At 41.5% G+C, this 23,407-nt stretch overlaps 1 protein-coding gene across 1 annotated transcript in view; it reads right to left on the bottom strand.

Annotated features, from left to right (window-relative positions):
* Positions 1-7,958: 7,958 nt before the first annotated feature.
* The window catches only part of hdac8 (histone deacetylase 8), a 23,245-nt gene continuing 7,796 nt past the window's right edge, over positions 7,959-23,407 (bottom strand). Inside the window, exons 10-11 of the mRNA XM_080519442.1 lie at positions 13,226-13,331; positions 7,959-8,215 (exon numbers count right to left, since the gene is read on the bottom strand). Coding sequence (XP_080375568.1) covers positions 8,193-8,215; positions 13,226-13,331 — 129 coding nt within the window. The 3' untranslated portion in view covers positions 7,959-8,192. The remainder of the gene's footprint in view (positions 8,216-13,225; positions 13,332-23,407) is intronic.

Raw genomic sequence — 23,407 nt, 5'->3', positions numbered from 1 at the left:
TTTATTTCCATTGGTTCTTCTTCTTTTATTATTATTATTGTTGTTGTTGTTTATGTACTCCTTTCATAATCCAAAACATGCATCTGGGCTGATTGGTGACTCTATGGCCTCGTTATGTGAATTCACACTGTGAATTCCACTGTCTTCCTCCAGCAGGTGCCAATGAGTCCTATAATCGATCTATCATAGTGATAAAAACACACAAAAAACCCTCTGATTTGAAAACAAGTGTTATTAGCAACCAAGTAAACAACAAACGTGAGTGAAAGAGTGTCATTTTTAACTTTAAGCCTCATAAAGCAGTCAAGGAACTAAAATATATAAATATACATATATTTTAAAATTGCACTTCTGCAAAAAAACCAAAAGAAAAAGAAAAAAGAAATTGGTCCGGCTCCGTGTTTACTTAAATCTATCCTCCGGGTTTTGCGATATGCCACTCTACAGGGCAGATGTTGCTCATTCTGAACCCCATCAGGAGTAAAATAGACCATTTCAGGACCCCTCAGTCTTTGTCCATGTCACTCAGCCAAAGAGAGAGAGAGAAAGAGAGAGAGAGACCTTGGTGGTCTGTGGGTCATTTGCATAACTACATGTTCTCTCTGGAGATGTCCTCCTGTGATTAGAGACACTGATGAATAAGTGCCAAATGGTCTGAAGCAGGCTGGCACACAAGAAATGAGAAACATTTGCCATATTTGATGAAACTCAACAGCTTTTGTGGGGCTTTGATGATTTCTCCAAACTGGTTAATTTAGCTGATTTCTAAGTAGGAAGTGGCATCTGGAAAATGGTGAGCGTCATCCCTGAGAAGGTTTTTCTGTTTGTAACTTTACTGTCGTTTTTATATTGGAGGGAAATTTCGGTCCTATAAGTTTGGCTTTATTGTGCCATAAAACATACACAACACACTATAAAGTGCGACTTTCAAAAGTGTGGCGGATGTGCAGGAAAAAAAACAAACAGCTGAGCATTTTCCCTTTTCCTAATCAAAACAAAGCAGTTTTTGTTTTTACTTCAGATCACATTGCTCAGTGATCTGACGCAGGAAGCACCATGACACCATCATGATTTTTTTTTTTTCAACAATCCATTTAAAGAGCAGGGTTAGCGTTAGCAGATCTCTCTACATTGGATTTTTTTCAGAAGCGAAACGAGATAAACACTGTTAAAAACAATGCAATACCAAATACATCTATATATTCATCAAGTATTCTTTCATAAGGTGAAAAAAACCTGATTTTATTTGTTTTTTTGTAAGCCAAATTATTACAGATTGTAATGAGCTCATCTTCTCACCATTTTACAATCTTTTTTGCTTTTTTTATTCCCTCTCAGAAATAAAAATAGTGTCACTCCAGATCATTGCTTCACAGCATAAACATAATCGCATTGCAAAACAAAACAAAAACAAAACAAAATCGAAAACAGTGTCTGACTTGCATCTTTAAACTTCACAACTTCCTGTTATAATCAAGTTTTTGATTATCTTTAACTCCAGGTCTTCCTCCTCGAGCTCTGACGATACATAACTCCAATGAAAGTAAAACATTTGGAATGTTGAGTCCCATTGTTCTTGTTTGTATCTTTGCCATTTCCAGTTTTCATTCACGCTGGACCACAATGCTCCACAGCTGCTGGAGTATTCTGGTTAAAATATATTGATGAGACATTACAGCTGATCGTCTGAGGTCACACTGAACTTCTGTCACACTGTTCAAAGCTTCACCACTGTCATCACAGATTTTCTTCTCCTTTGGACCTTTTTTTTTGGTGTTTTTATTCGCAAGCGACAACAAAGGCGGTTTGCGGGGGAAAAGAAAAATCACTGAAAGTGTCTTGGGAAAACCTCCACCGTCCCCAAAACATAAAGAAACCTTCTCTCCCTCCCCCACGCTCTGCTAAAAAAAAAAAAAAAAAGCACAAGTCCAGTCTACATTCACCAATTCATCTCCATTCATCTCAATAGATTTGTGGCGGGAGGACGTCATTACGCGCCTGCAACGTGCAGTCAGCGCGGTCAAGTGCCACGCGCTCGGCCTCTCTTCCGTTAAGCAGATAAAAGGTGGCATCTGTCTTTATTGTGCGAATAAATCCCCTCCGCCATTGACCGTGGACACTTCACATGTTGATGAGGAGGAGGAGGACTTATAGACGGAGGCCCCCGCCGCTGCTTTGTCCCCCTGGGGAGGAGACGTTATGCAAATCAAACAAACCGTTTGTGATTTCCTTCTAAGCAGACAAACAATTAAAGCATGTTGGTCAAACTGCCAAGAGTGGGATCTGGATTCATGAGCCAAGGTCGGTAGATTTCATCCATGGACGTCCATGCAATTAGAAATGATTTAGTGGAGGTTTTTTGGTCATTTCAAGTTGAATATCCATAGAATTTAAAAAGGTTTTTGTGGAAGCCTATGGTGACTTTTAGCTAGAATTCCTAAGACCGCCATAGTATTCCAAACATGTCCATGAAAGTCAATGGGCATTTTGCACTAAAATCGCAATAATCACAGACATCCCATTTTCAATGGAAGCCTACATCTTAATTTGACAATCTCCAGTCTTTGACAAGACTTCCATTGAACTACACAAGATTTGAGTCGACATAGGTTTCATGGAGGGTTTACATGGGTTTCCCTTAACTTTCCTAGATTTCCAATTTCTTTGTCGAAAATGCCCCCAAAGACTTTCAAAGATGTAAGTGGAAATAGAGGGGGTTTTTTGGGGTTTTTTTTAGTTACAAATCTTCATGGACATGGAAGCATTTATATATCCATAGACTTCCGCAAGAATATAACATTTTATTCACCTCAACGCAAACTTTCTTCTGAAAAACAAAATGAGTCCGGGTTTGTGAGTCTCATGCAAATGTTGGACACAACTGGCAAAGCTTAAAAACCAACAGAAGCCACAGAGAAACTGAAGAAGAGGAAGGACAAGCCTTCGGTTCATCTACACTTTCCACCAGTGTCAAGTGATACTCTATTCAAAGCTCTGGCTGAGCGGTGGAGGGGGGCCCCCGCTCTGATTTGCATAGAAGTCGTTGGGAAAGTGTTGTGTTCAAGGCGCAGTAAAAAGGTGTGTTCAATGCAAACCAGAACAGGAAAAAAGAAAAAAAAAGAAAAATCTGTAACCGAGATCATTGAAATCACCTGTTCAGCCGTGACCTTTTTCTCTGTGCTTTCCTTCCACTGAGTTCACAGAACCGGTAAAACTCTGCAGGCAGGAACTGAAACTCCAACACCTTCGGATGGGAACGGGCCGAATCCAAAAGCTTTACTCACTTCATTCCGTCCGCTTTCATATCGGAAAAAAAAAATAAGTCCACATATGTCCAGGGGAAACCTATTTGAGCCAGAGTTGAATTGCGAGTGAATGCTGGCAGAGAAACCCTCCATTCACTGGAGATGTTGCATCACACCGCCCGATTATGTGGGATTTTGAAAAATGACAATCTCTGCAGTCCAGGGCTGAGGTAATTTAAGTTTCAAGCTTGAAACGGAGGAAAGTTATGTAACATTTACTGTACTGGTGGAGTTTTGCTTTCAAGGTCAGAAGAAATACCATGTCAGTATGAACAATCACATTTCTATGATAAATACATGTGAGAGAAAAGATTAATCGAACGGCACATGAAGATGTAAAAAAAAAAGGAAAAAAAGCTAATCTGAGTGAACTTTCAATTTGTTTCTGTTTCTCGTAACTGTCAGATTTTCTGAAAATCCTTTTCCAAGGTCAACATTGAGGGCGGATAGGAAATTCACAATCCAAATATTCAAGCGATTTCATTTATCCAATCACGTATTGGATGTGTGTGTGTGTGTGTGTGTAGAAGCTTGGGGCTTCTGTGGTCAGAAAACAGACCAGAATGTGACAGCAATCGCCTCATAAATCAAAAGAAAAAATTATCTTTTCAAAAAGAGTTAGCATACTTCAAAGATCATTTATGTATTATACAGATTTGAAGGAAAGCGGTCAGACTGACATTCAGTCGAAAAATGCCTGAGAAAGCGCCAGTCAGATGACTATTCTACTCTCTACTATCTAATCGTCAATTGCAAAAACACATTGAGGAGGATGGGTGCAAAAACCATGGTGGTTGTTTCTTGTAAAATATGTAGTTTAAATAACTTTTATCTCAAAAAAAGTCTGAGTCATTTAAGAATATCATGAACAAATACCATTTACCACTGAGGTGTGTAATGCTAGCTTCCTGATTGATGGCAAAATGTGCTTCTTTGACCTCTTGGGAGATTCCGAGTTTGACAGCATTGGTTGTTTTTCCGACTGGGAAGTTGGAATACTCCCACATCTCAGTTACTCATGAAGCCACCAATACTCCAGGCCTGACTTTGGTCTGAAACTCTAATCTCTAAAACTCTAAATAAAGACTCTAGACTTTATTATTATTATTTTTGTTTTGTAATTAAAAACTATGCAGTCTTTACCATATGCATTTGGGTGTAAGTCACGGAGCACTAAAGGCCAAAATGTGGCATCTCAGCTCAGATTTTTAAGTCTGTGGCAACGCTGACGACATGGGAAAGTTTTGTTTTTGAAGGACACACACGCACATATACATAACAACACAACTTGGACCCAAGAGGATTGTCGCTTGGGTGTTGCTGTGTTTCAGTTGTGCTTGGCCACATTTACAGCCATAAACATCCCAGAAATGTCCACCCGTCTTTACTTTTTCTAAAATAAGAACTTAAACTATGGTTGTTGTTTTTTTTTTGCCTGAAATGCAATCCAGGAATTCCAGCGGTGCCTTGAATCCTCCGGAGGGCCCCAGAGTTTTTCTAATTTGACCCTGTGGAACACCAAAAAAAAAAAAAATACTGCATAAAAACATACAAACCTCTCATGTCTGTCATGTTTACAGCCCCAGCCCGGTACCGTGTAAACCCTATTTGCTCCCCCCCAACTCCCACCTCCCTTCTGCCAGTTTATGAGATAGAATTTCAATCGTCTCTCCTTTTCCGAACTCGTAAACGGTGTAATGAGTTTCATTTGCTTCGGCTACGTGGGGCTCAAACCACCACGTTGACCGCAAGCAGTGTTCATAAAGATCACAGGGAATCCTCTCAAACACACACACACGCACACACACGCACACACACGCACACGCACGCACACGCGCACGCACGCGCACACACACAATTGAGAGCTTCACTTCTGCTCAGCACATGCCCGCCTCTCTGGCTGGTGACTCCTTACATTTGGTGTGAATTTCCAGGCCATTAATTTAGGGAAGATCACTTCTAAAGGAAACTGCCCGACATTTGTGGTTCCTCTTTCAAACGCCCTCCATTAAAGCCTCTATTAACCAGCACGCACTGCATAAATCACAGCCTGGAACCAGCGCACGGGAACGTATGACAACAACATGCCTGTGGCATGTTGGTACACAGCTTTAATGAAAAAAAAAAACCCAAAACAAACAACTTGTGTGGAAAGAAAAGTTTAATTTATATTTGTTATTCTTAATGAAATGGAAAAAGCCATTACTTCACCTTTTAAAAGTGTTTTATGACACAAAACATAAAAAAAACAAAAACATATTTACATAAAAAAGACAAGTTTCTATGAATGAATATAAAAAGGGTCTAGTTTTAGATTTTATTGTATGGATGTGCTAACATTTATTCAAAGGTCCACTTATGAGGTTGTTTTTTGTTTTAGGTTTTAAACCCAATCCTGCCACAGAAGACAAGTAGGAGATCCACTACTTTTAGAAAGCTCCTAAAATGTCTTTAGAGTCTTTAAACTTCCATCTGGAGTTCATTTGGAAAAGTACAATGTGCGTGGTCCAGAAAAAAAAGAAAAAAGAAAAATTGCAGTTAATTTTGAATGTTTTACATCTATTGATGCTCAGAAATATTTTTTACAGTTATAACTAAATGACTAGGTCTTATTAGTCCAGTGGTAATGTGGTTAGTTAACTCCTGGTTAGCAGAGCGTTAGCGCTATGTGGTCTCTATGAAAACAGCTATAAAACAGTTCCCGTCAATCCAACAGACGGGTGCACTCGGGCCCACCTTCACCGTTTTATTGGCAACAAACGTAATAAATGGACCCTTTGCTATGAATGTCATTTTTTTGAAAAACACATTGGTGTCAGATCAAATTTGTACATTGCTGGTTGTGGTTCTAAACTGGTGATAGAATAATATAACATCACTGTCAACTTACTTGTGTCAGTTTTTGTCAGTCCCACAGAGATAAAGTAGAGCTAAGCCCTTTGTTGTCTTTATTCTCTGTTATCAACCAAATATCTTCAGTACTGTTTAGAAAAAGATTAATGGCTGGTGTTGTATTTGTAGGCCACCAACAGCATGTGAATTAGATTTTGTGTTACTTCACTCAAGTCGTTTATCGTTTCACTAGGAAAAAAGAAAAATCCCCAAATTCCTGAGCGAAAGTGTTTTTGTAATTGTTTGTGAAGATACCAAGTGCTGCTGCTGGTTTCCATAACTCTTATTTTCCATCCCTGGGGGTGTTGAGGTGCTTCCTATCATCCCATAAGTATGGGATAGGTACAACTCAATTGGCCTCACGCCATCTGAAACCACTGGAAACATTTATGTGAATGAACTTGTTGAGAGCCTAATTTTCTTAATGGGACGTCTGTTCATCTCCAAACTGAGCCTTTGCATGTTTTTCCACTGTGGAAATCCTCCGCTTCATTAGGAGGATTTGAGGATTTCGGTTACGCTGCAGCGGTTAAAGCTGTGCAGAACAGCCACAGTCACATTACAGACACTTCAACTGCAGGGATTAAACCAGATTTCTCAAAACGATGTGCTATTTTTCTATTTTTAGAGTTTGTCACTTACTGCAAAAGGCGTCAAAAACTGCAATTTAGATTTCTTTTTAATATCTCAAGCCTCGGAAAGTATGTGATCCTAATAATATAACAAATATTTAGATATATGGTGTAGATATGTATGTGTGGTTGGATTAAGAACATTGGGATCATATAACTAAGATGTTATCACAACAAATTGCAGCCAGAGGTATTTCCAGTATTGAAATATCCAAAACTACCAATTTAATCATACAAAACTATTATTTAATGACTACCATAACAGCAATATAACATGTTGTCATTCAAGTGTTTATTATAACAAAAAACAGACAGCCATTAAAAAAACACAGCAAGATATACATAAGATAGTAAAACCATAGGTCAACTGTAATAAAGCAATAAAAGGGCGTGAAAAAGAAAAACGTAAAAACATGACCATACATGCAGGCCAAATGTTCAGAATTTGACTTTTTGATGATTCAAATGTATTTTTCTGAGCTCTTCTGTCTCTCCAAACCAGTTGATTCGCTGCTGTTTCTATTTAACTCCTCCTTAAAAGTCATGTAATCGCCGTTATTGTCTGTCTACAGAAAAACCGTTTGAAACTTTTGCCTGCATATTTTCCATTTGCATTTCCAAACTCTGTCCAGATGTTTAATTTGTGGACTTTGCCCAGGGCCCAAAAACAGGGTTTTTTTTAAGATGGTGTAACCGGCTATTTCCCAAACTTTCACATACTTTTCATGACTTTCCGGACATGTCCAGAAACTCAAGGTTTCAGCAGCGCGTTTTGAGGGACGTTTGTCTGTTTTAGTGCTTATCTGTCCTCTGGGTGGGGTTGGGGTTTGAGGGGGGGGGGGGGGGGGGGCAGGAATCAAGACAGCGGGACCGGGGTTGACGGTGAAACTGGACTCCTTAAAAATCTGTTTTTTCCATTCGGCTTGAGCGCGCCGTCCCTCGACAGCGAGACACTGAGGGTGCAGGGCTGCAATCCAGCTTCACATAACTGCACTGAACACACCGTAAACGCTCCCATTCACGTAAACACACATACCTTTTCCAGAAAGAATTAGAAACAGTGAACATTGGAGAGCAACCACATCACCCCCCCCCCCCCCCCCCCCACCCCCCTCCACTTATTAAACTGTTTTCCCCTGGAAACACTCAGCTAATGTTTTCCAAACCCCTCTCTTCTTCTCTTTTTCCCCTCCCTCATTCGCTCCATGCCCCTGGGCCGAAGGGGTCCGCTGCATATTGTCTTCATTAAAGCCGCCGAGAGTCGACCTGGTTTGGACACATGCCTTGTACGTGTGCGTGTGCGTGTGTGTGTGTGTGTGTGTGTGTGTGTGTGTGTGTGTAGGAGGCCGAGGCTGTCGAATCCTTACACCACATTCTTTAAATTCCCTGTAAACAAGGAAGGGAGAGAGAGAAAAGAGTGAGGGGTGAGTGTAAGTAGGTGAACATAAACAGAGCAAAGGAATAAAAAAAAAAAAAAAAAAAACAGGGTTAAATTCGACACATTAGAGTAAAATACACATGAGACACTGAGGAGAAACCAGAGATGGAAACCATGTGCAAGAAGAAACAAACACAACCTGCAACATTAAAGTTGCTCAATAACATCTGCAGTAAATAGAAGGATGCGAGAAGCCCGTTGATATGGAAATGCAAAGCATGACGACGGGTTGGTTTCCGGCAAACGGCAAATAATGCCACTTAGTCTTTTCTTATGCTAAACGGTGTGATTTGGGAAAAGTAGATATCTGGCACACGCACGTTTGCTCGCTGGATGGATGAGTAATTGGCCTGACGCAGTAAAGGGAGGATGTCCTGTTTGTTGGGCCATTGTGGAGCTGTCAGTGGAGTCCTGCCACATTCGGCCCGCACTGACAACAACAGTTTAAATCTTCCGTCACGCTGGAACAAAGTTTGTATTTAGTTACAAGCCACACCTCAAATTGCACGTCTTTAAAGAATATCACGCCTACCGACGCTTTGCATGTGAAAATATTTCGGGAATGTGGGTGAATCTAACGGTAGTTTTAATGTGAGGGAACATCTGTGATCCGCAGCGTTCGCTGAAGGCGTGCAGCGTTTAGGGAACACCTGTTAGAAACCAAAACATTTCTTGTTCATTGTAACAAGCCACTGAAGGCATTTGCCAAAACAAAATGAAAGAAAAGTTCAGTTTGGACAGCCTGGAGTATAAATCATTTTTAGTTGTGTCGGACAAGGATATTTTTAAGTTAATTTGTACCTCAACTTGACACAATATTGTACTTTCCACTTTCAAACTGTGCGCTGATGCTTGCTGGGTTCAGCACATATTTATGCCTTTTCCATGTTACATAATTTACACCAGTCAAACACAGGCCGTATTTAAAGTGAGTTAGAGGTGGAGATTCACATGCAGGAGTTACTGGGTGATTCTTTGACAAATGAAAACTTAAAAAAAAAAAAAAAAAATCACTTTTGCACTAAAAACAAGAAAAGTACACCAGTGAACGAGGAACAACAATCACAAATAGACGCTCAAGTCATCACATGTTATGATTAAATTCCACCGTGTGTCTCTTCCGTAAGTAATTTGATGATTGATGACGATTTGATTTGTGGCAAACTGTGACTGTTTAAAGTTTCATCATGTGAATTTAAAACATTATTATAAAAAAAACGAAAAAAAAAAAATTGGCAAATGACTTAATTCCTATATTTTCCTCTCTGTCTATTTGCTTTCCAGATGTTAGTGTCGGGTAAAGTGAGGAGCAGTGTGTGTGTGTGTGTGTCGGGGGGCTGTGATATTTACTACCTGCAAATATTAATCCATCACAGCATCCGTGCGTGGGTACCGCCGAGTGCGTGCACGTATGCGCTCATATATCTCCACCCTTTCGCACATGTTGGGTGTAAATCTCCGCGTATGGTATTTTATTCCGTGTGCACAACGTGACAAGCAGCTTGTCAGCGCCACAGGAGAAATAACGGGCGCGAGCAGCAGGACCGGTGTGGGGATGCTGCAATATTTTCCCGCTGATACGCGCAGATGAGACGCAGAGTTGACGCGGGAGGGGCCGGCGGTGCGCGCGCACGAGCGGCCTCTGGGGAAATCACGCGACCGGTCTCATAAACCCCGAGCGGCGCATGAACAAACGGCCCCACAGCCGAGGCAGCCTCGGACAATCGCCCAATAAAAAGCTCATCTTAATTAATGCAGTCTCGGAGTGCATGAAACAATAGGAAAGACTGAGTAACTCCCAAACAACTGTGACACTACGTATAGTTTTTTTTTTTTTTAAATACTTACGTTTGTGGAAATGTGCTCACCGGCCAGCTTACACCACCGCTAAACGCAGACATGGTTCTGGTGTCTGTAGCCCAAATAAGTTGGCCTTTATTGGTTTTATTATGTGTGGAACATGGCCTCAGTCGCTCATAAAGAAAAAAGGGAAAAAAAGCGGCGTCGATCTGATGGTGGGTTATGTCTTTCCAACACTTTGAATTAAAAATGCCAATAAAATGTTTAATCCTTGGAGAGAACATTTGCAAAGCCTCCTTCTTCCACCATCAAGGACAAAGACAGATAATCCAGCAATGGAGCTTCTATCCCGGCCTCATCTAACTGTGTGGGACGAAGAGTTAAGACCTTGTTTTCCATACTAACAATAAATAAATAAATAATCATCTCTGCATTCACACGCACGCACGCACGCACGCACGCACGCACACACACACATCCAGAGGCTGTCACACTGCCCAGTTTGTCAGGAAAACCAGTGTTTATAAGCAACATTTAACTTCCAAACCAGAGAAACGTTATCCAACCCCATGATGTCATGCAGACGTGTACTTTCCTTGAGGTGTGTGTGTGTGTAACTATGCAAATTCCTGAAGTGATTGAAAACTGAGCTACAATCATGTTGAACTCGCTCCTTATTGTGAGATTGTGCATACTGTTTGGTGAACTTCAATCTGACCAGAGCGATAAATGATTCAGATATCAGATTAATATCAGGTTTTTGTTTGTTTTGTCAGTATTTGACATCATGAACCTGAAACACATAGTTACAAAGGGGTTCCACAAGGGAGCTAACTGGGTCCACTATTCCATTCTCATTAAACACACCAATGCACATTGAAAATTCCTGGAATTTCAATTCAGCTTTTTCTGTCATTATCTTTCACCTTCACTCTAGTCAACAGGAACTGTAAACTCACATACAGTGATTCCTATATGAACATCTTATTTCCATTTGTTTTGGAGCAGGTAGTTTGTTGTAAACAGTCTTGTGCAGGCTCTTAAGTAGAAACATAAGCTCACAAAATAAAAAAGTATTATCTTATTAGGGCTAAAACAGCTGAATGAGCAGTCGGACATTGCGAGAGCTGCACTGGCTGCTCATCCTACACGCAACACCAACATGGGAAATAAACAGGCGTCTCAACAGCATAGGATTAATCACTCGGAATTACTGCTACAAAAATAACGACAAATAATGGAAAAGCAATCGACCAAACACAGACTTTGTCATGTTTTTGTGGTGTCTTTCCTCAGTGACTGAGGGGAAAAAGAGAAATCCGACACAGAACAGAAAGAGGCAGACAGGGTGAGGCAGCCAGACGACACTTTGCCGCGTTTCTCTCCATCGTTGACTTGTCTGCAATTCATTTCTTCTCCCTTTTATTCCCTCCATCGATCGTTCCCTCTGCCGCCCCTAATAAAAGCCTTATGACTGGAAACCAGCGGTACTCTCAGCATCTCCAATGGCGATGATTTAACGCGAGCCAACAGGCCGACTGTGTCGGTCTCCTCCAGAACTCCGGCTCTGATTCGACGTGACCTGGACTTTCTCATGGAAGAGAACAAGTCTGTGTCCAACGGGCCTTCCGTCATTCGCCTGAGTAAGACGACCTGTTCCGCTTTGAGCGTATGAAGTTTGACCTGCTAATTGATAACATGTCTCACTTAATGCGGATAAAATTAGAGGACACGAGTTGTTCCCCTCTGTTGTGATTTTCCATTCACATTGAGGAAAAAAGAAAAAAAGGGAAAAGAACACGCTCCCTCATTCATATGACATCAACACTCCCGCCTTATATGAACAGTAAACTGATATAAAATGGCTCAACAGGTACATCCAACTTGTTGTCAACTCCAATCCCTTCCACCGTCTCCGAAATTGTTTCACAATTCCTTTTGAAACCTCAACCTCGCCCAGGCCAAACATTTTGTGAAAAAATGGAGGCGCATGTGATTTCACAGCAGTGGTCTCTATACACTGTGTGGGTTAATGCTCCAGAAGGTTTGTTTTCACAGATTACAGTTTCCACTTCCTTCTTTGAATGACAGTATGATCGGACTTAAAATGAACTTTGGTACAGTTTCTCCTGCGGTAAAGTACCTAAATTCAATCATATCAACTGCAATTCCAACTGTGGTACTTAAAACACTGAGATTTGCCATGATTTCATTTCAGGATCAGAAATGTACCCCATTAAAGAGTTTAAACTTCTTCTGCTCATCTTACCAATCCCTGTTTGTGACTGGCCCATGTGACACTGATATTTACTGAGGTACTTTTCCAATTTATAGTAGATTTGTGGCTGATGTTATTCTTTCCAGTATCCTTTATGCACGTTTTACGTTGCCAACATCAAAATTAATAACAACTCAGTCAAAGTATAATGTTTCACTGACAAGGAGAGATTTCCTGTTGGTCAGTGGTTCACACTTCAACACACCGGGTCCTCCGCTCTCCATATTTCTCTCAAAGCTTTGGCCTTTAAAAAAAAAAAAACATACTTGAGATTTACTTGACTCATAAACCCGATTGTTTGTCGTTTTCTGTTCAGGCGGGTTCTCGACGTCACCTCCTCACAAAAAAATAAACCCTCTTCTGCCGCTCAACTTTTCGCCCACGATTCACCCTGCCGGAGGATTTCTCCTGGGACCTGTGGGCTGTCAACGCTGAGACCAAAGGCCCCGGCTGCAGGCGGAACCACAAACTTACACACACACACACACACAAAGATGGACATACAGGCACCAAAGGCAGATCTCAGGGGAAAGGTGCAAAGAGAAAATACCACATGTATGAAGAACCAGACTATCAATAAAAGGTTGTGGATAGAGGAAAAAGAGTTCACGCATATATACACATACACAAAAGGATATTCAGAGCCACAGGGAGGAAACCCAAAAAAAAAAAAAGAAAACAGTGGAGGAACAAGATATACTTTCATCCCAGACAGAGACGTATGGAAACAAGAGCAGACACATGAAACCGCACGTTAAAAGAGCCGTGCGGAGACAAAAGGGCCGTAGGTGAGGAAGGGTTCGGCGCAACACAAACAAACACACAGCTGTTTACGCTCCACGCCCACGCAAACAGGTGCATTCAGACGCACGGCGCACACCTTTGATGGTGCTGATGACCTGGTCCAGGTGCTTGGTGTCGTTTCGGTCTGGTCTGCAGCTCGGACTGATCTCCAGCGAGTAGTCGGGTCCGTATTCTGTAAAAAACTAACACACACACACACTCTCATCACAACTTCAGGATTTATTCATCTTCCTCTGATTCAGAATCAGAATTCAGAATCGTGTTTATTGTCATTGTAACATGTACAACGAAATTGCATTCCCACTTTCATCATTTTACCTTTTCATATTGCAGCTTTCTGTCTTTTCCAACAATACACCCGAAACTCAAAATCTTTATTTAACTTTTTTTTTTAATTGGTAGACTGTTATACCATCATGAAAAACAAAATTAAACATTAAACCATTTACTTATTTTTAAAGAGGGAACACAATATCCTGTGTGCCACCTTTATTGCCGGTACTTGTCTGAGACCATTAAATATGCTACCAAACAAAGGGGAAAAGTCTGGGATGTGAGATTTCTGTGGGCTCTGGATGATTGCCCGTCTACATAAACAAAAGCAACCTGGCAGAGGTAACAGCAACACAGGCTGACCGGCGAAGACATGAACATTTTGGCTTCACCTGCATCCAAAGCTGTAAAACGTAAAACCTAAAAGCTTTTCCGTCAAGAGCCGACTGTATTGTCCTGCACAAACCTCCCAGTGAAGGTTAGAGCAACACTAACCAGACCCAGAGACCTTGGCTTAAAACCACGGAGTGAAAAGAGGGAGAAATGTGAATAAATGACGCTGTGGATGGTGTGGTGGTGTGTTAAGTGCTTAATGGTCACAATGACAAATTAGACTGTAACAAGCATTACATGATCATGGTGATTTTTTCCAGCTGCTTGCAATCATTGCAATAAAAGGCTGAAACTCGCAGAAATGTCACCATTTCATCAGTATTCCCACCTTATTTTCCATTGTTTGGTTTTGGCTCAAAAGTTTTTCAATGATATATTCTTGAATAGCGCTTTATTCCTCCATGGATTAGTGCTAATCAACTGCTAATCTTGAAATTCAACCCATGTCTGCATTCAGATATTATTTTTGCAGGGTTTTGGACATAAAAGTTTAAAAGAGACTTTTGGGCATGGTTAATTCAAACTGTTCTGTATGAACTAATTTCAATACATGCAAGAGTAAGAAACACTGATATGACCATCATGGCGACACTCCAGGGAGCATCGGGGGATCAAAGTTGCTTGGTGTCATCCTCCGGGCATTGTGGGTATCTGTGCATAATTTCATGGCAATCTGGCAAATGTTTGTTGAGATATTTTCGTCTGGACTTCAGTGGTTGGCTGATTAACACTGATGGCAGCAGCCCTCGAGCGAAGGAGCAGATCAGGGCTCTCATTTGGACACATGTTATTTATCTTGTTCTGTACGCACTCTGTTGTCTGGGGGTCGCATTGACACAAACAAACGTATGAAACAGTCTGGTCTGGTTCATGGACAGAAAGAAAACATAATGCAGAACACAGAAGTGGAACCACAAATCAGTCAAAGTTCCTTGAAGACAGGCTGGGCCTCACCAGCATGGACAAAAAAAACAACAACTTGTGGATGATTTCAGTAAATACCAAAGGCTCCTGGCATTTCATGCAGAGTGGGACTGCAGCCAAAAAAAAAAAAAAAAAAAAAAAAAACAGAAACAGGTGGACAATCCAAAAGACTGGGTTCACCCAGAAGTTAAAACCAGAGCCTATTCGATCAAAAAAAAACAAAACAATAAAAAAACGTATTTCCAGGGAACATGTGAGGCCGTGACTCTGCCATGAGAGCAAAACAAACTCTGAGGCCAGTTCTGACCACAAGTGCGTCAGCCCGTTTTGCAGCCACTGTTGTGAAAGCCTTGGACTCTGAGGACTCAGCAGAACATGGCCGGCGAGCCAAGGTGACTGAGGCCTGGAAACAAAAGAGTCAGTCTCACGGAGAGAAAGCAGAGGAGTTCAACACGTCTTCACCCTCAGGAGCTGAATCGCAGAAGTAAATATTGAAGTCTGTGTCAAATAAATTCCGAAATTTCTCTCTAAACACATTAAATGTGGGGGAATGATTGCAGCATTCAGAAGACACATCGCGGTTGTCCCAGCCTGGTCACGGTGAACCTCAACCTGGATGGTTTTTTGACATTTCATGCTCATGAATGCGTCATTGTCCATCTTTGCAGCAACTATCAATTTATACTGTGAAATAAATCAGCATCAGACTGTTATCCTGTGCATAATAAACATGCGTCATCTGTGCATTCAGAAAATTAATAAACAAAGAATCAAGTGGAAAAGTGAAGAAGTTTGATGTCGTCGACACGGCCCAGCATTTTACCTCTTCTATCTACTGTTTTGGTGCCACCGGCCTCTTTTGTCTGTCACAGCCTGTTAAATCACCTTTAATGCGACTTCATACACAAACTGAGTGGAGGTTCAAAAAATGTTAAATAATCTGCAGTACAAGTTTTTCTATGCTTGGTCATTTTTTAAAAATTCCTTTAGTTAATGAAAAAAAACATTAATTAGGGGAAAAAAATCCCTCAATGACTAAGCCTGGAAGGACAAATGACAGCGAATGTCAAAAAAAAAAACAAAAACAAACTATGAATCATTTTCATAAACGATCAGAGTGCTCATTCATTCTAACTCATTCCCGTAACAATTCCTGACAGTGCTGCCAGAGGCAATTTTTAAAAAAATAAAAAAAATAATGTGGATATGTTGTTCTGAGCTTGGAACTCCAGTGGATTAGGCGGACGTCATTAGAAACGACTTCAGAGGGTTGGAGCAGATGTACACACAGCTGATGTGAGCCAACGTGCAGCAGGAGTACACTTTTGTTTATCTGAGCACAAAGACGACTCTGTCTTTGTTTAATAGGCTGGTGTGCCTGAGTCAGACGCAGGGAATGTGTGCTCATGAGTGCAGTAAATACAGATGAAGGTATGTGTGTGTGAGTGTGTGTGATTACCCGTGCATGTTTGTGTGTATTCATGCTTACAAAGGTAAGGCCCTGCTGAAATCTGTGTTTGTCTGCTTCCAATTAGTTCAGATGAGTTTCTGTGTCTTACCTCCGGTCTGTACTGAGCTCTCCATGAGAGCAGTTACACACACACACACACACACACACACACACACACACACACACACACACACACACACACACACACACACACACACACACACACACACACACACACACACACACACTATTCCCATGAACCCAGTGCTCTGTCTCCTGCTGTCCAGCAACACACAAACAAAAAAAAATATATAAAAAAAAATTACACACACTAACAGTCTTGCGCCGGCTGCTTGTTTGAATTGGATGGAGAGAGAGAGAGAGAGAGAGAGAGAGAGAGAGAGAGCGAGAGAGAGCGAGAGGGAGAGCGAGAGCGAGAGAGAGAGAGAGAGAGAGAGAGTGTTCTCCTCTTCAGACAGACATACACTCCCCACATATTTCTATTAAATCTTCAGGATGTTCCTGACAGAAACAGAAAAGGGCAAAGCTGTGAAGGCGGCGCATAAGAGAATAAAAAAAAACAAAAAAAAACCAAGTGTGATAAAAGACCTCAGTGACGCTGCACATGTACGTCACCTGGGCAAGGTCAAGAGACAGAAAAATACCCGCTGACTGGCTCCAGAGTCTCTGGTAGAGACGCTGGGGGAGATAAATGGGGAAAGGTCTCTGGTTATTTACCATGGTCCTTAACATGGACCCTCTGCTCATCACTCACTGCTGGAGGAGCTTGTTTGTGTGAGAAACGCTGGTGAAGAGAACACCGTGTCTAACAGGTCGAATAAACTGTGTTGATGCTCACACTGAGTCCAAACTGTATTCTTAATTGATCTAAACAGCTCAAAAAGTTGTTGGGTGCTTTTTTTTTTTTTTAGTTGTCACTGTTTCATGGCAGTAACTTTATTCTTTGAGTAACATTTGTAAGAAACATGCATTTGCGGGATGAGCACATTTTTTTAACCTCCAATCAGTTTATATCTATAGTTTCAAGACGTTTAGAGAGCAGCAGCCGTCATGTAACAGTATTTAAAAGGCACGTCTATCCTTTCTCTTCAAAAACACGTCGGCAGCCGTTCATGCTGGTGCGTCTTGGAACACATCCTCGGATCGCCTGCGTGCCTGTGAGAAAGTTTGCGGGCGTGTTATTGCGCACCGGCCCATCTGTGGCCGGCCCGGGTTTCTGTGTGCGAGCGTGTTTGTTTTTACAGCGATCAGCAGGATCTCCAGCTATGAAGGATGCCGAGTCGCACAGCGGAGGGGAAAATGTCTCGGAAAACAAATGGTCTCTGTCTGTTATCGAGCGGCTATTTAATAAATGTTTTCAACACGTGGAGAAGAAGAAGAAGAAAAAAAAGGCTTGATGCCCAGTTCCCGGTCACAGACTGCACGTACAGGCCTTGTGTTTCTTTCTGGATCTGGACTCTCTCTCGCCCTTTCCACATCGACGTCGATTCATCTCTTTTTAGCCTCTTCTGACAGTTTTACCTTGTAGGGTCCGAAAGACCCACAAACACTATTTGTACACTTTTTTAATTCTGGTAAAGTTTGAAACAAAGCCAGCGACGTTGGATGACTTTGAATCTGTCTTGCTAAAAAAAAAAGATTCTCCACAGTCAATTCATCACAATGTCACCACGTCAACGTTTTGTTCGGAAAAACATCCACTTCATGAATGAAAGGAGACAAACTGTTTTTACGGCTCCATATTGGATGTTTCAATGAAATGTGGACAAAGTGCCCAAACATGAGGCTAATAACATGTTTGACCGGCTTCAGAAAGAGAATTCTGGCTTGTTTGTTTGGACAAGCTGAGGAGGATTCCCTTAAATGGTCGTCTTCTGTAGTCAGAGCTTCAGCTATAGAGGGAATAGAGCTGGTGTCAAATTACAGGCACCCAACACTTTATCTTGGTAGGTTCAGCCGAGAAAATCAGCTTTAATGGTAAATATTACTTCCCCACTGACTTATCGATTGTTTCATGAGCTATATCATTAAAGATCTTACCTCTTTTGATAACTTTGTCTTCAATTTAATTGGATCGTACTTTGTTTTGAATATGTGAATATGGCATCAAAATACAACGATGTGCTTCATACACAGCTGTTGACTTTCAAGTTAAAGTAGCTTGCTATTGCTTGTACACGATGATGTACACAATCATTCACCAAGCAATACTGCGGTTACATCTTGTGACTGGTTTTCAGAGCCTGTATCTTTAAATCACATCCCAGTTTTCACTTTACCTCCTTGCCGATTACTTGTTCATCAAGTGAAGTAACCTGTTTCAACATCACAATATATTTCCTATACTTTGCGAAGACTGTACTAAATAGATGCTTTAGTATAGGGATATGTATATTAAATTTTTCAAGGTGTTTGTTTTACAAACTACAAAAGTATACTTTCATTCAATTTTCAGGTTTTGGTGCAGAAACATCCTTTCAAATTGAAAAGAAATCACAATAAATTATGATCCCATCTTCAAGGATGGAGTCCGTCCCTGGATTTCAAGCACAAAAAGTCCTCAAAGTGACAGCGACACGTTTCCCTTGAGGGAAGCAAGACCGGAAACTTAGTGTTTCACTTCATTGTTGGCACATCCCGACATTCACAAATCACTTTCTCTCTCCCGTTGAAAGCATTTTGGACATGAAAGAACCAACGGAATAATGTAATAACTCTTGACTGTGTTTGTTTTGTTTTTTTTGTTTTTTTTACGAATAACCAAGTTTTCTTTGGAATCACACACGCAGAGACACGCACTCCATCGCCCGGTGATGTTTCCGGTGATTGAGCCGTTGACTTTGGGAGCCGGCACATCCCTGACGGCAGCGGCGGGCAGAACGGGAAGCGGCTGCAGACAGGAAGAGAGGAAGCAAAGAGGCGGGACGCTTCCCCGCTGCCAATCTGGGGCCAGAGACGTCCTCCCTTCCTGTACAGCTCAGAGAGAGAGAGACACTCTCTTCCACTGCGTTCCGCGGTGCTCACTCGGGACAAGGGGAACTTACGCAAACTATTGAAAAATCCTGCGGAAAAAAAATGTCTATTATCTATTGTATTGTCTATCCTGCTAACTGTCCGACACCTGTGTGTTATCATTGTAAAGTCCTATTATCGAAATACCCAATATTATCGTTTCCTGCATGTTTAACTTATCATGCAGCCTGAATTCCTACAATAAAATAAATCATATACTATTAAAATAAAATGAAACATTAAACCTTTTTTTCTGATTTCAACTATCCGTTGACTTAGAAAAGCAGACGATGCTTGATATAAAAAAACAAATAAACAAAGGTGATAATTGTATGAGGAGTGTGTCCAAGGCTTTTTGACGTCTTCCTCCATTGTCATGGTTTAACAATCTCATTAACATGGTCAGGTTAGTATTTAACTGTGACCTGTGCAGTGATGCTGCACAGGTGAGATGTTGGGTCGACCTTTTACATGAAACTGTGAAACAGTTTCTATCTATCAGCCGTTAATCTGCAAGTGGATCCAGCATGGAGCAATCCCTCCAATAACAGAACGAACAATGAATTTACTTCTCCAGATAAACAAAGCGGGCTATAAAGTCAATCTGCGCCGTTACAATCAGAGGCGCTAACTGACCTTTGACCTGTGTGCCTATTCTTAGCTTCACCCTGTATTGTTGCACTTCGATTCACACGCAGATATGACCCGCCGCTATCGCACAATGGATGGAGTGGGGGGGGGTCAATCAAGATCAACAAACCCCCAGCGGAGAATACGAGTGGACGGCGAGGGTTAACGACTTTCGACCTGGTGGCTCAAACTACAAAACGTCATTTTTAGCTGTGTTTCCATAAGATATTGGTGTGTTACTGCCGGGACACAAGCCCAGCCATTGTGTGGGTTATCTGCGGTGGAGTATTTTGTCTCGTAATCAGAGAATATTTCAGCTCTCTGACAGGCGCCCGTTCTTCTGACCGCTATTTCTGATTGTTTCACACGGCGTTGGCCCTCCGTGAAAATCTAAAGCTCACCCTTTAGGGCCAATGAGAGAGGAGAGAAGATTTAAATAGAGACTTTTTCAAAGCGAATGCAACGATACTTTCATAGTGGCCGCATTTCTAAGAAACACGCCGAAGGGAGTGATGTACCAAACTGAAATTTAATGAATCATCTGAAGCTATAATAGAATATTTAATCTTGAATCAATAATTTTGCCTTATTTTTATGAGCTACCTTTATTTCTCCATTTATTTATATTTTGAATCCAGTTCATCTGTTTTTTTTTATCAGTTTTACCTCGGCTTTGTCATTATAATATTCAAAACAAGTATTGACTTTTTTGTTAGGTCATATAATCACGTAAATTTTTTAGCAACCTGTATGGATATCATGAATATCATCTGATCGGTGATTGTTGTAATTTTCAGAAAACAAAACACTTTCCTCGATTTTTTTCCCCCCCCGCTTGGGTAACAGCTGTTTCCACAACACTGGTGGCAACTTATCATACAATGAGGCACATAAAAAGGCCATAAAACAGGCCGGGGCATTATCTGAGTGCAATGAATGTGTATATTCATGCGGTCTACAGTAGAGCAGGAGAACTGAGACCCACACTCACCCGCTCACACACGAACACGGAGAGGCTACAAAGGTAGGTTTTGTTCCCCCGTGTCTCTGGGACTTTGGCTTTGCTTGGTCATCGCAGATAAATGCCCCTCTTATCGGGCATGGACAGCGCCGCAAGCACGAAAACTTCTGCAGCGTGACAACCGGTAAAGAAATGCACCTTAACTCTCTGAACGGTAAAAATAAGACGCAAGAGGAATAATTATTGTCTTCATACATTTCTGGTTCTGCTAAATAAATGTGTGTGTGTGTGTGTGTCTGTGAGAGAGAGAGAGAGAGAGAGCGAGAGAGAGAGTGTGTGTTCTCCTCTTCATCATTGACAGCAGCTGCCCGCACTGATAGTCGCATTGTTTTCAATGAGTGCTCCTTAATGAGGTCAAAGGCTATTTAGGGCCAATGGACGCTGATGAGGAGGAACAAGAGCCACCTTCATCTCGCCCTAGACACACACACACACACACACACACACACACACACACACACACACACACACACACACACACACACAGAGCTATTCATTACATTTGACCAAGACAAGGTCCAAAAATCAGTGGCAGGAGAAAGAGAGTCTTTGTCAGTGTGTGAGTACAGGAGCAGCGGAGACAGATGGCTCTACTGATTTTTATTTGGAGAGAGGATGGCTCTATTTGATTTGCCAGTGAGGGCGCAGGGGAAGAAGGGGAAAGAAAAAGAGTAGTAGAAGTCTAATCTTTTTCATTCACAAACATAAATGAGTGGGACACTTTCTTCCCTCGCTTAAATCGAATCCCAAGTGGGAGAAGATCAGATTTCCGTCGGCATGTTTGTCTACTTCCACACGGGGGCCTAATTAACCACATGAAGGTGGGTCACGTCGAGTTAAGGCCCACATGCTGGGAAATGGTGGCCAAAAGGAAATATCCCGCTAGGGTCGTAAAAAGCGGAAAGAAAATAAAAGCTTCGATTAACCGCTGAACCTAATCCTGAGATCTGTTTCAAAACTTAAGTGTAACAAACCCTGAACCAAGTGTGTTTGTTGAGGTTTAGCATGGTGAAACCTTCACTTGTTGCAATAAACCCCACGGGTTCAAGTCAGCCAATCTTTTCCTAAACAATGAGGAAAGACTGCTCTAAAAAGATCAAAATCACCATCAAGGCTTTAAAGAGTATAAATACATGTGGCCGCGGTGCCTAATAAACTACCCAGTGTGACCAAAGTGACTCTGACACTGTTTGTTGGTGGAGCGATTAAACATGCGCCACCTCGAATAGTCATCCCCAGAAATATTATCTGGTTTAACAAATTAGTGTTTTATTTCGTCCGCAAGGCGCTCGTAAACGGCCGTGCAGATGTCCGCCACTAGTCGGGGCTTCAGAGGGAAACTAAAGAGATGTCTTCTCAGAAGAATACAGAGGTTCGGCAGGAATATAAAAAGTTCAGACAAGGTTGCATTGAAGGCTGCGTCAGGAACAATTCAAGCGCGTTGGCATTAACCTGCACAGATTAACAGCTGCTCTCTCTAACGGTGCTGGTCACAACAATGACCTGCTCCTGCTCAACTCCATACAACGAGCCTGGACGTGCGACAATTTGACCGTTTTTCTAAGTGCTTCGCTTTTGTGTTTGACGACTCCATTAGTTCTAATCGCCTGGTTTTCCTGCAGTGCCAAGGTGGCGTCTGGGACCTGTGTTGGACGGGTGCCAGAGATTACAGGGTCCACAGCTCTGAATGTTCTGAGGTGGTCAAAATTACATTTGCATCCTGCCTTTGTACGTTGATGAATGTTGGGCAGAATTTGGGTTTGCAGTAATATTTTGCCAAACCAGAAGGAGAAGAAAAGGTAATAGAGAGTAATCTGTGGGGCAGCACACCGTGAGCATACACATGAAAAGAAAATATGCTTTTTTTTGTATGAAATCGGCCGGCAGCCTCTTTCATTACACGGAGGTTGGATTGGTGATCCAACATGTGTTGTTACACTTTAGTACAAATGCAGTCTTTGACACTTGATTGCATTTTGTATTATCTCGAGAATTGGCATGATGCGAGACACAAAAAAAATATTCTTATTTACTGTGTCTTGATTATAAAATAAATTGCAAAGTTGAAAACGAAGATATTCATTAAAATATGTCCAGAGGTATGAGTAGGAGTATGTTGAAGGGATTGTTGAGTAAATATCTGTTTTATTGTGGAACTTGCATGAATGTTTTGTGGGTTTGATTTATGCTGTGGTTTTGATTGAACCCAATCTCGGTGAGACTTCCTGGTGAAATGTAAGTGAGATATAATAAAACACATATGGAACCAAAACACAACTGCAAATATTTAAGAATTAAATAAAAAAATGTCATTCATATTTTTCAATGAAGCTGAGAAGCACATCGAAAACATGCAAACTCCATAAAGACTCCATACGCAACGACGCCACTTCAAATGTGCCCAGAAAAGAGCTAATGAACAAGTTTGTGAATTTTCAAGAGAGTGCGTACACGGTCCCTCTCCCTCTGTCCTTTAATAACACTATTTGGCCGCTTCACTGTGTAAAATTGGCCTTTTATCCCAGTAAGACGGA

The sequence above is a fragment of the Blennius ocellaris genome, assembly GCF_963422515.1.
Source record: "Blennius ocellaris genome assembly, chromosome: 23".
NCBI lineage: Eukaryota > Metazoa > Chordata > Actinopteri > Blenniiformes > Blenniidae > Blennius > Blennius ocellaris.
The sequence above is the reverse complement of the archived record's forward strand: the minus strand, read 5'-3'. Positions and strand labels throughout refer to the sequence as shown.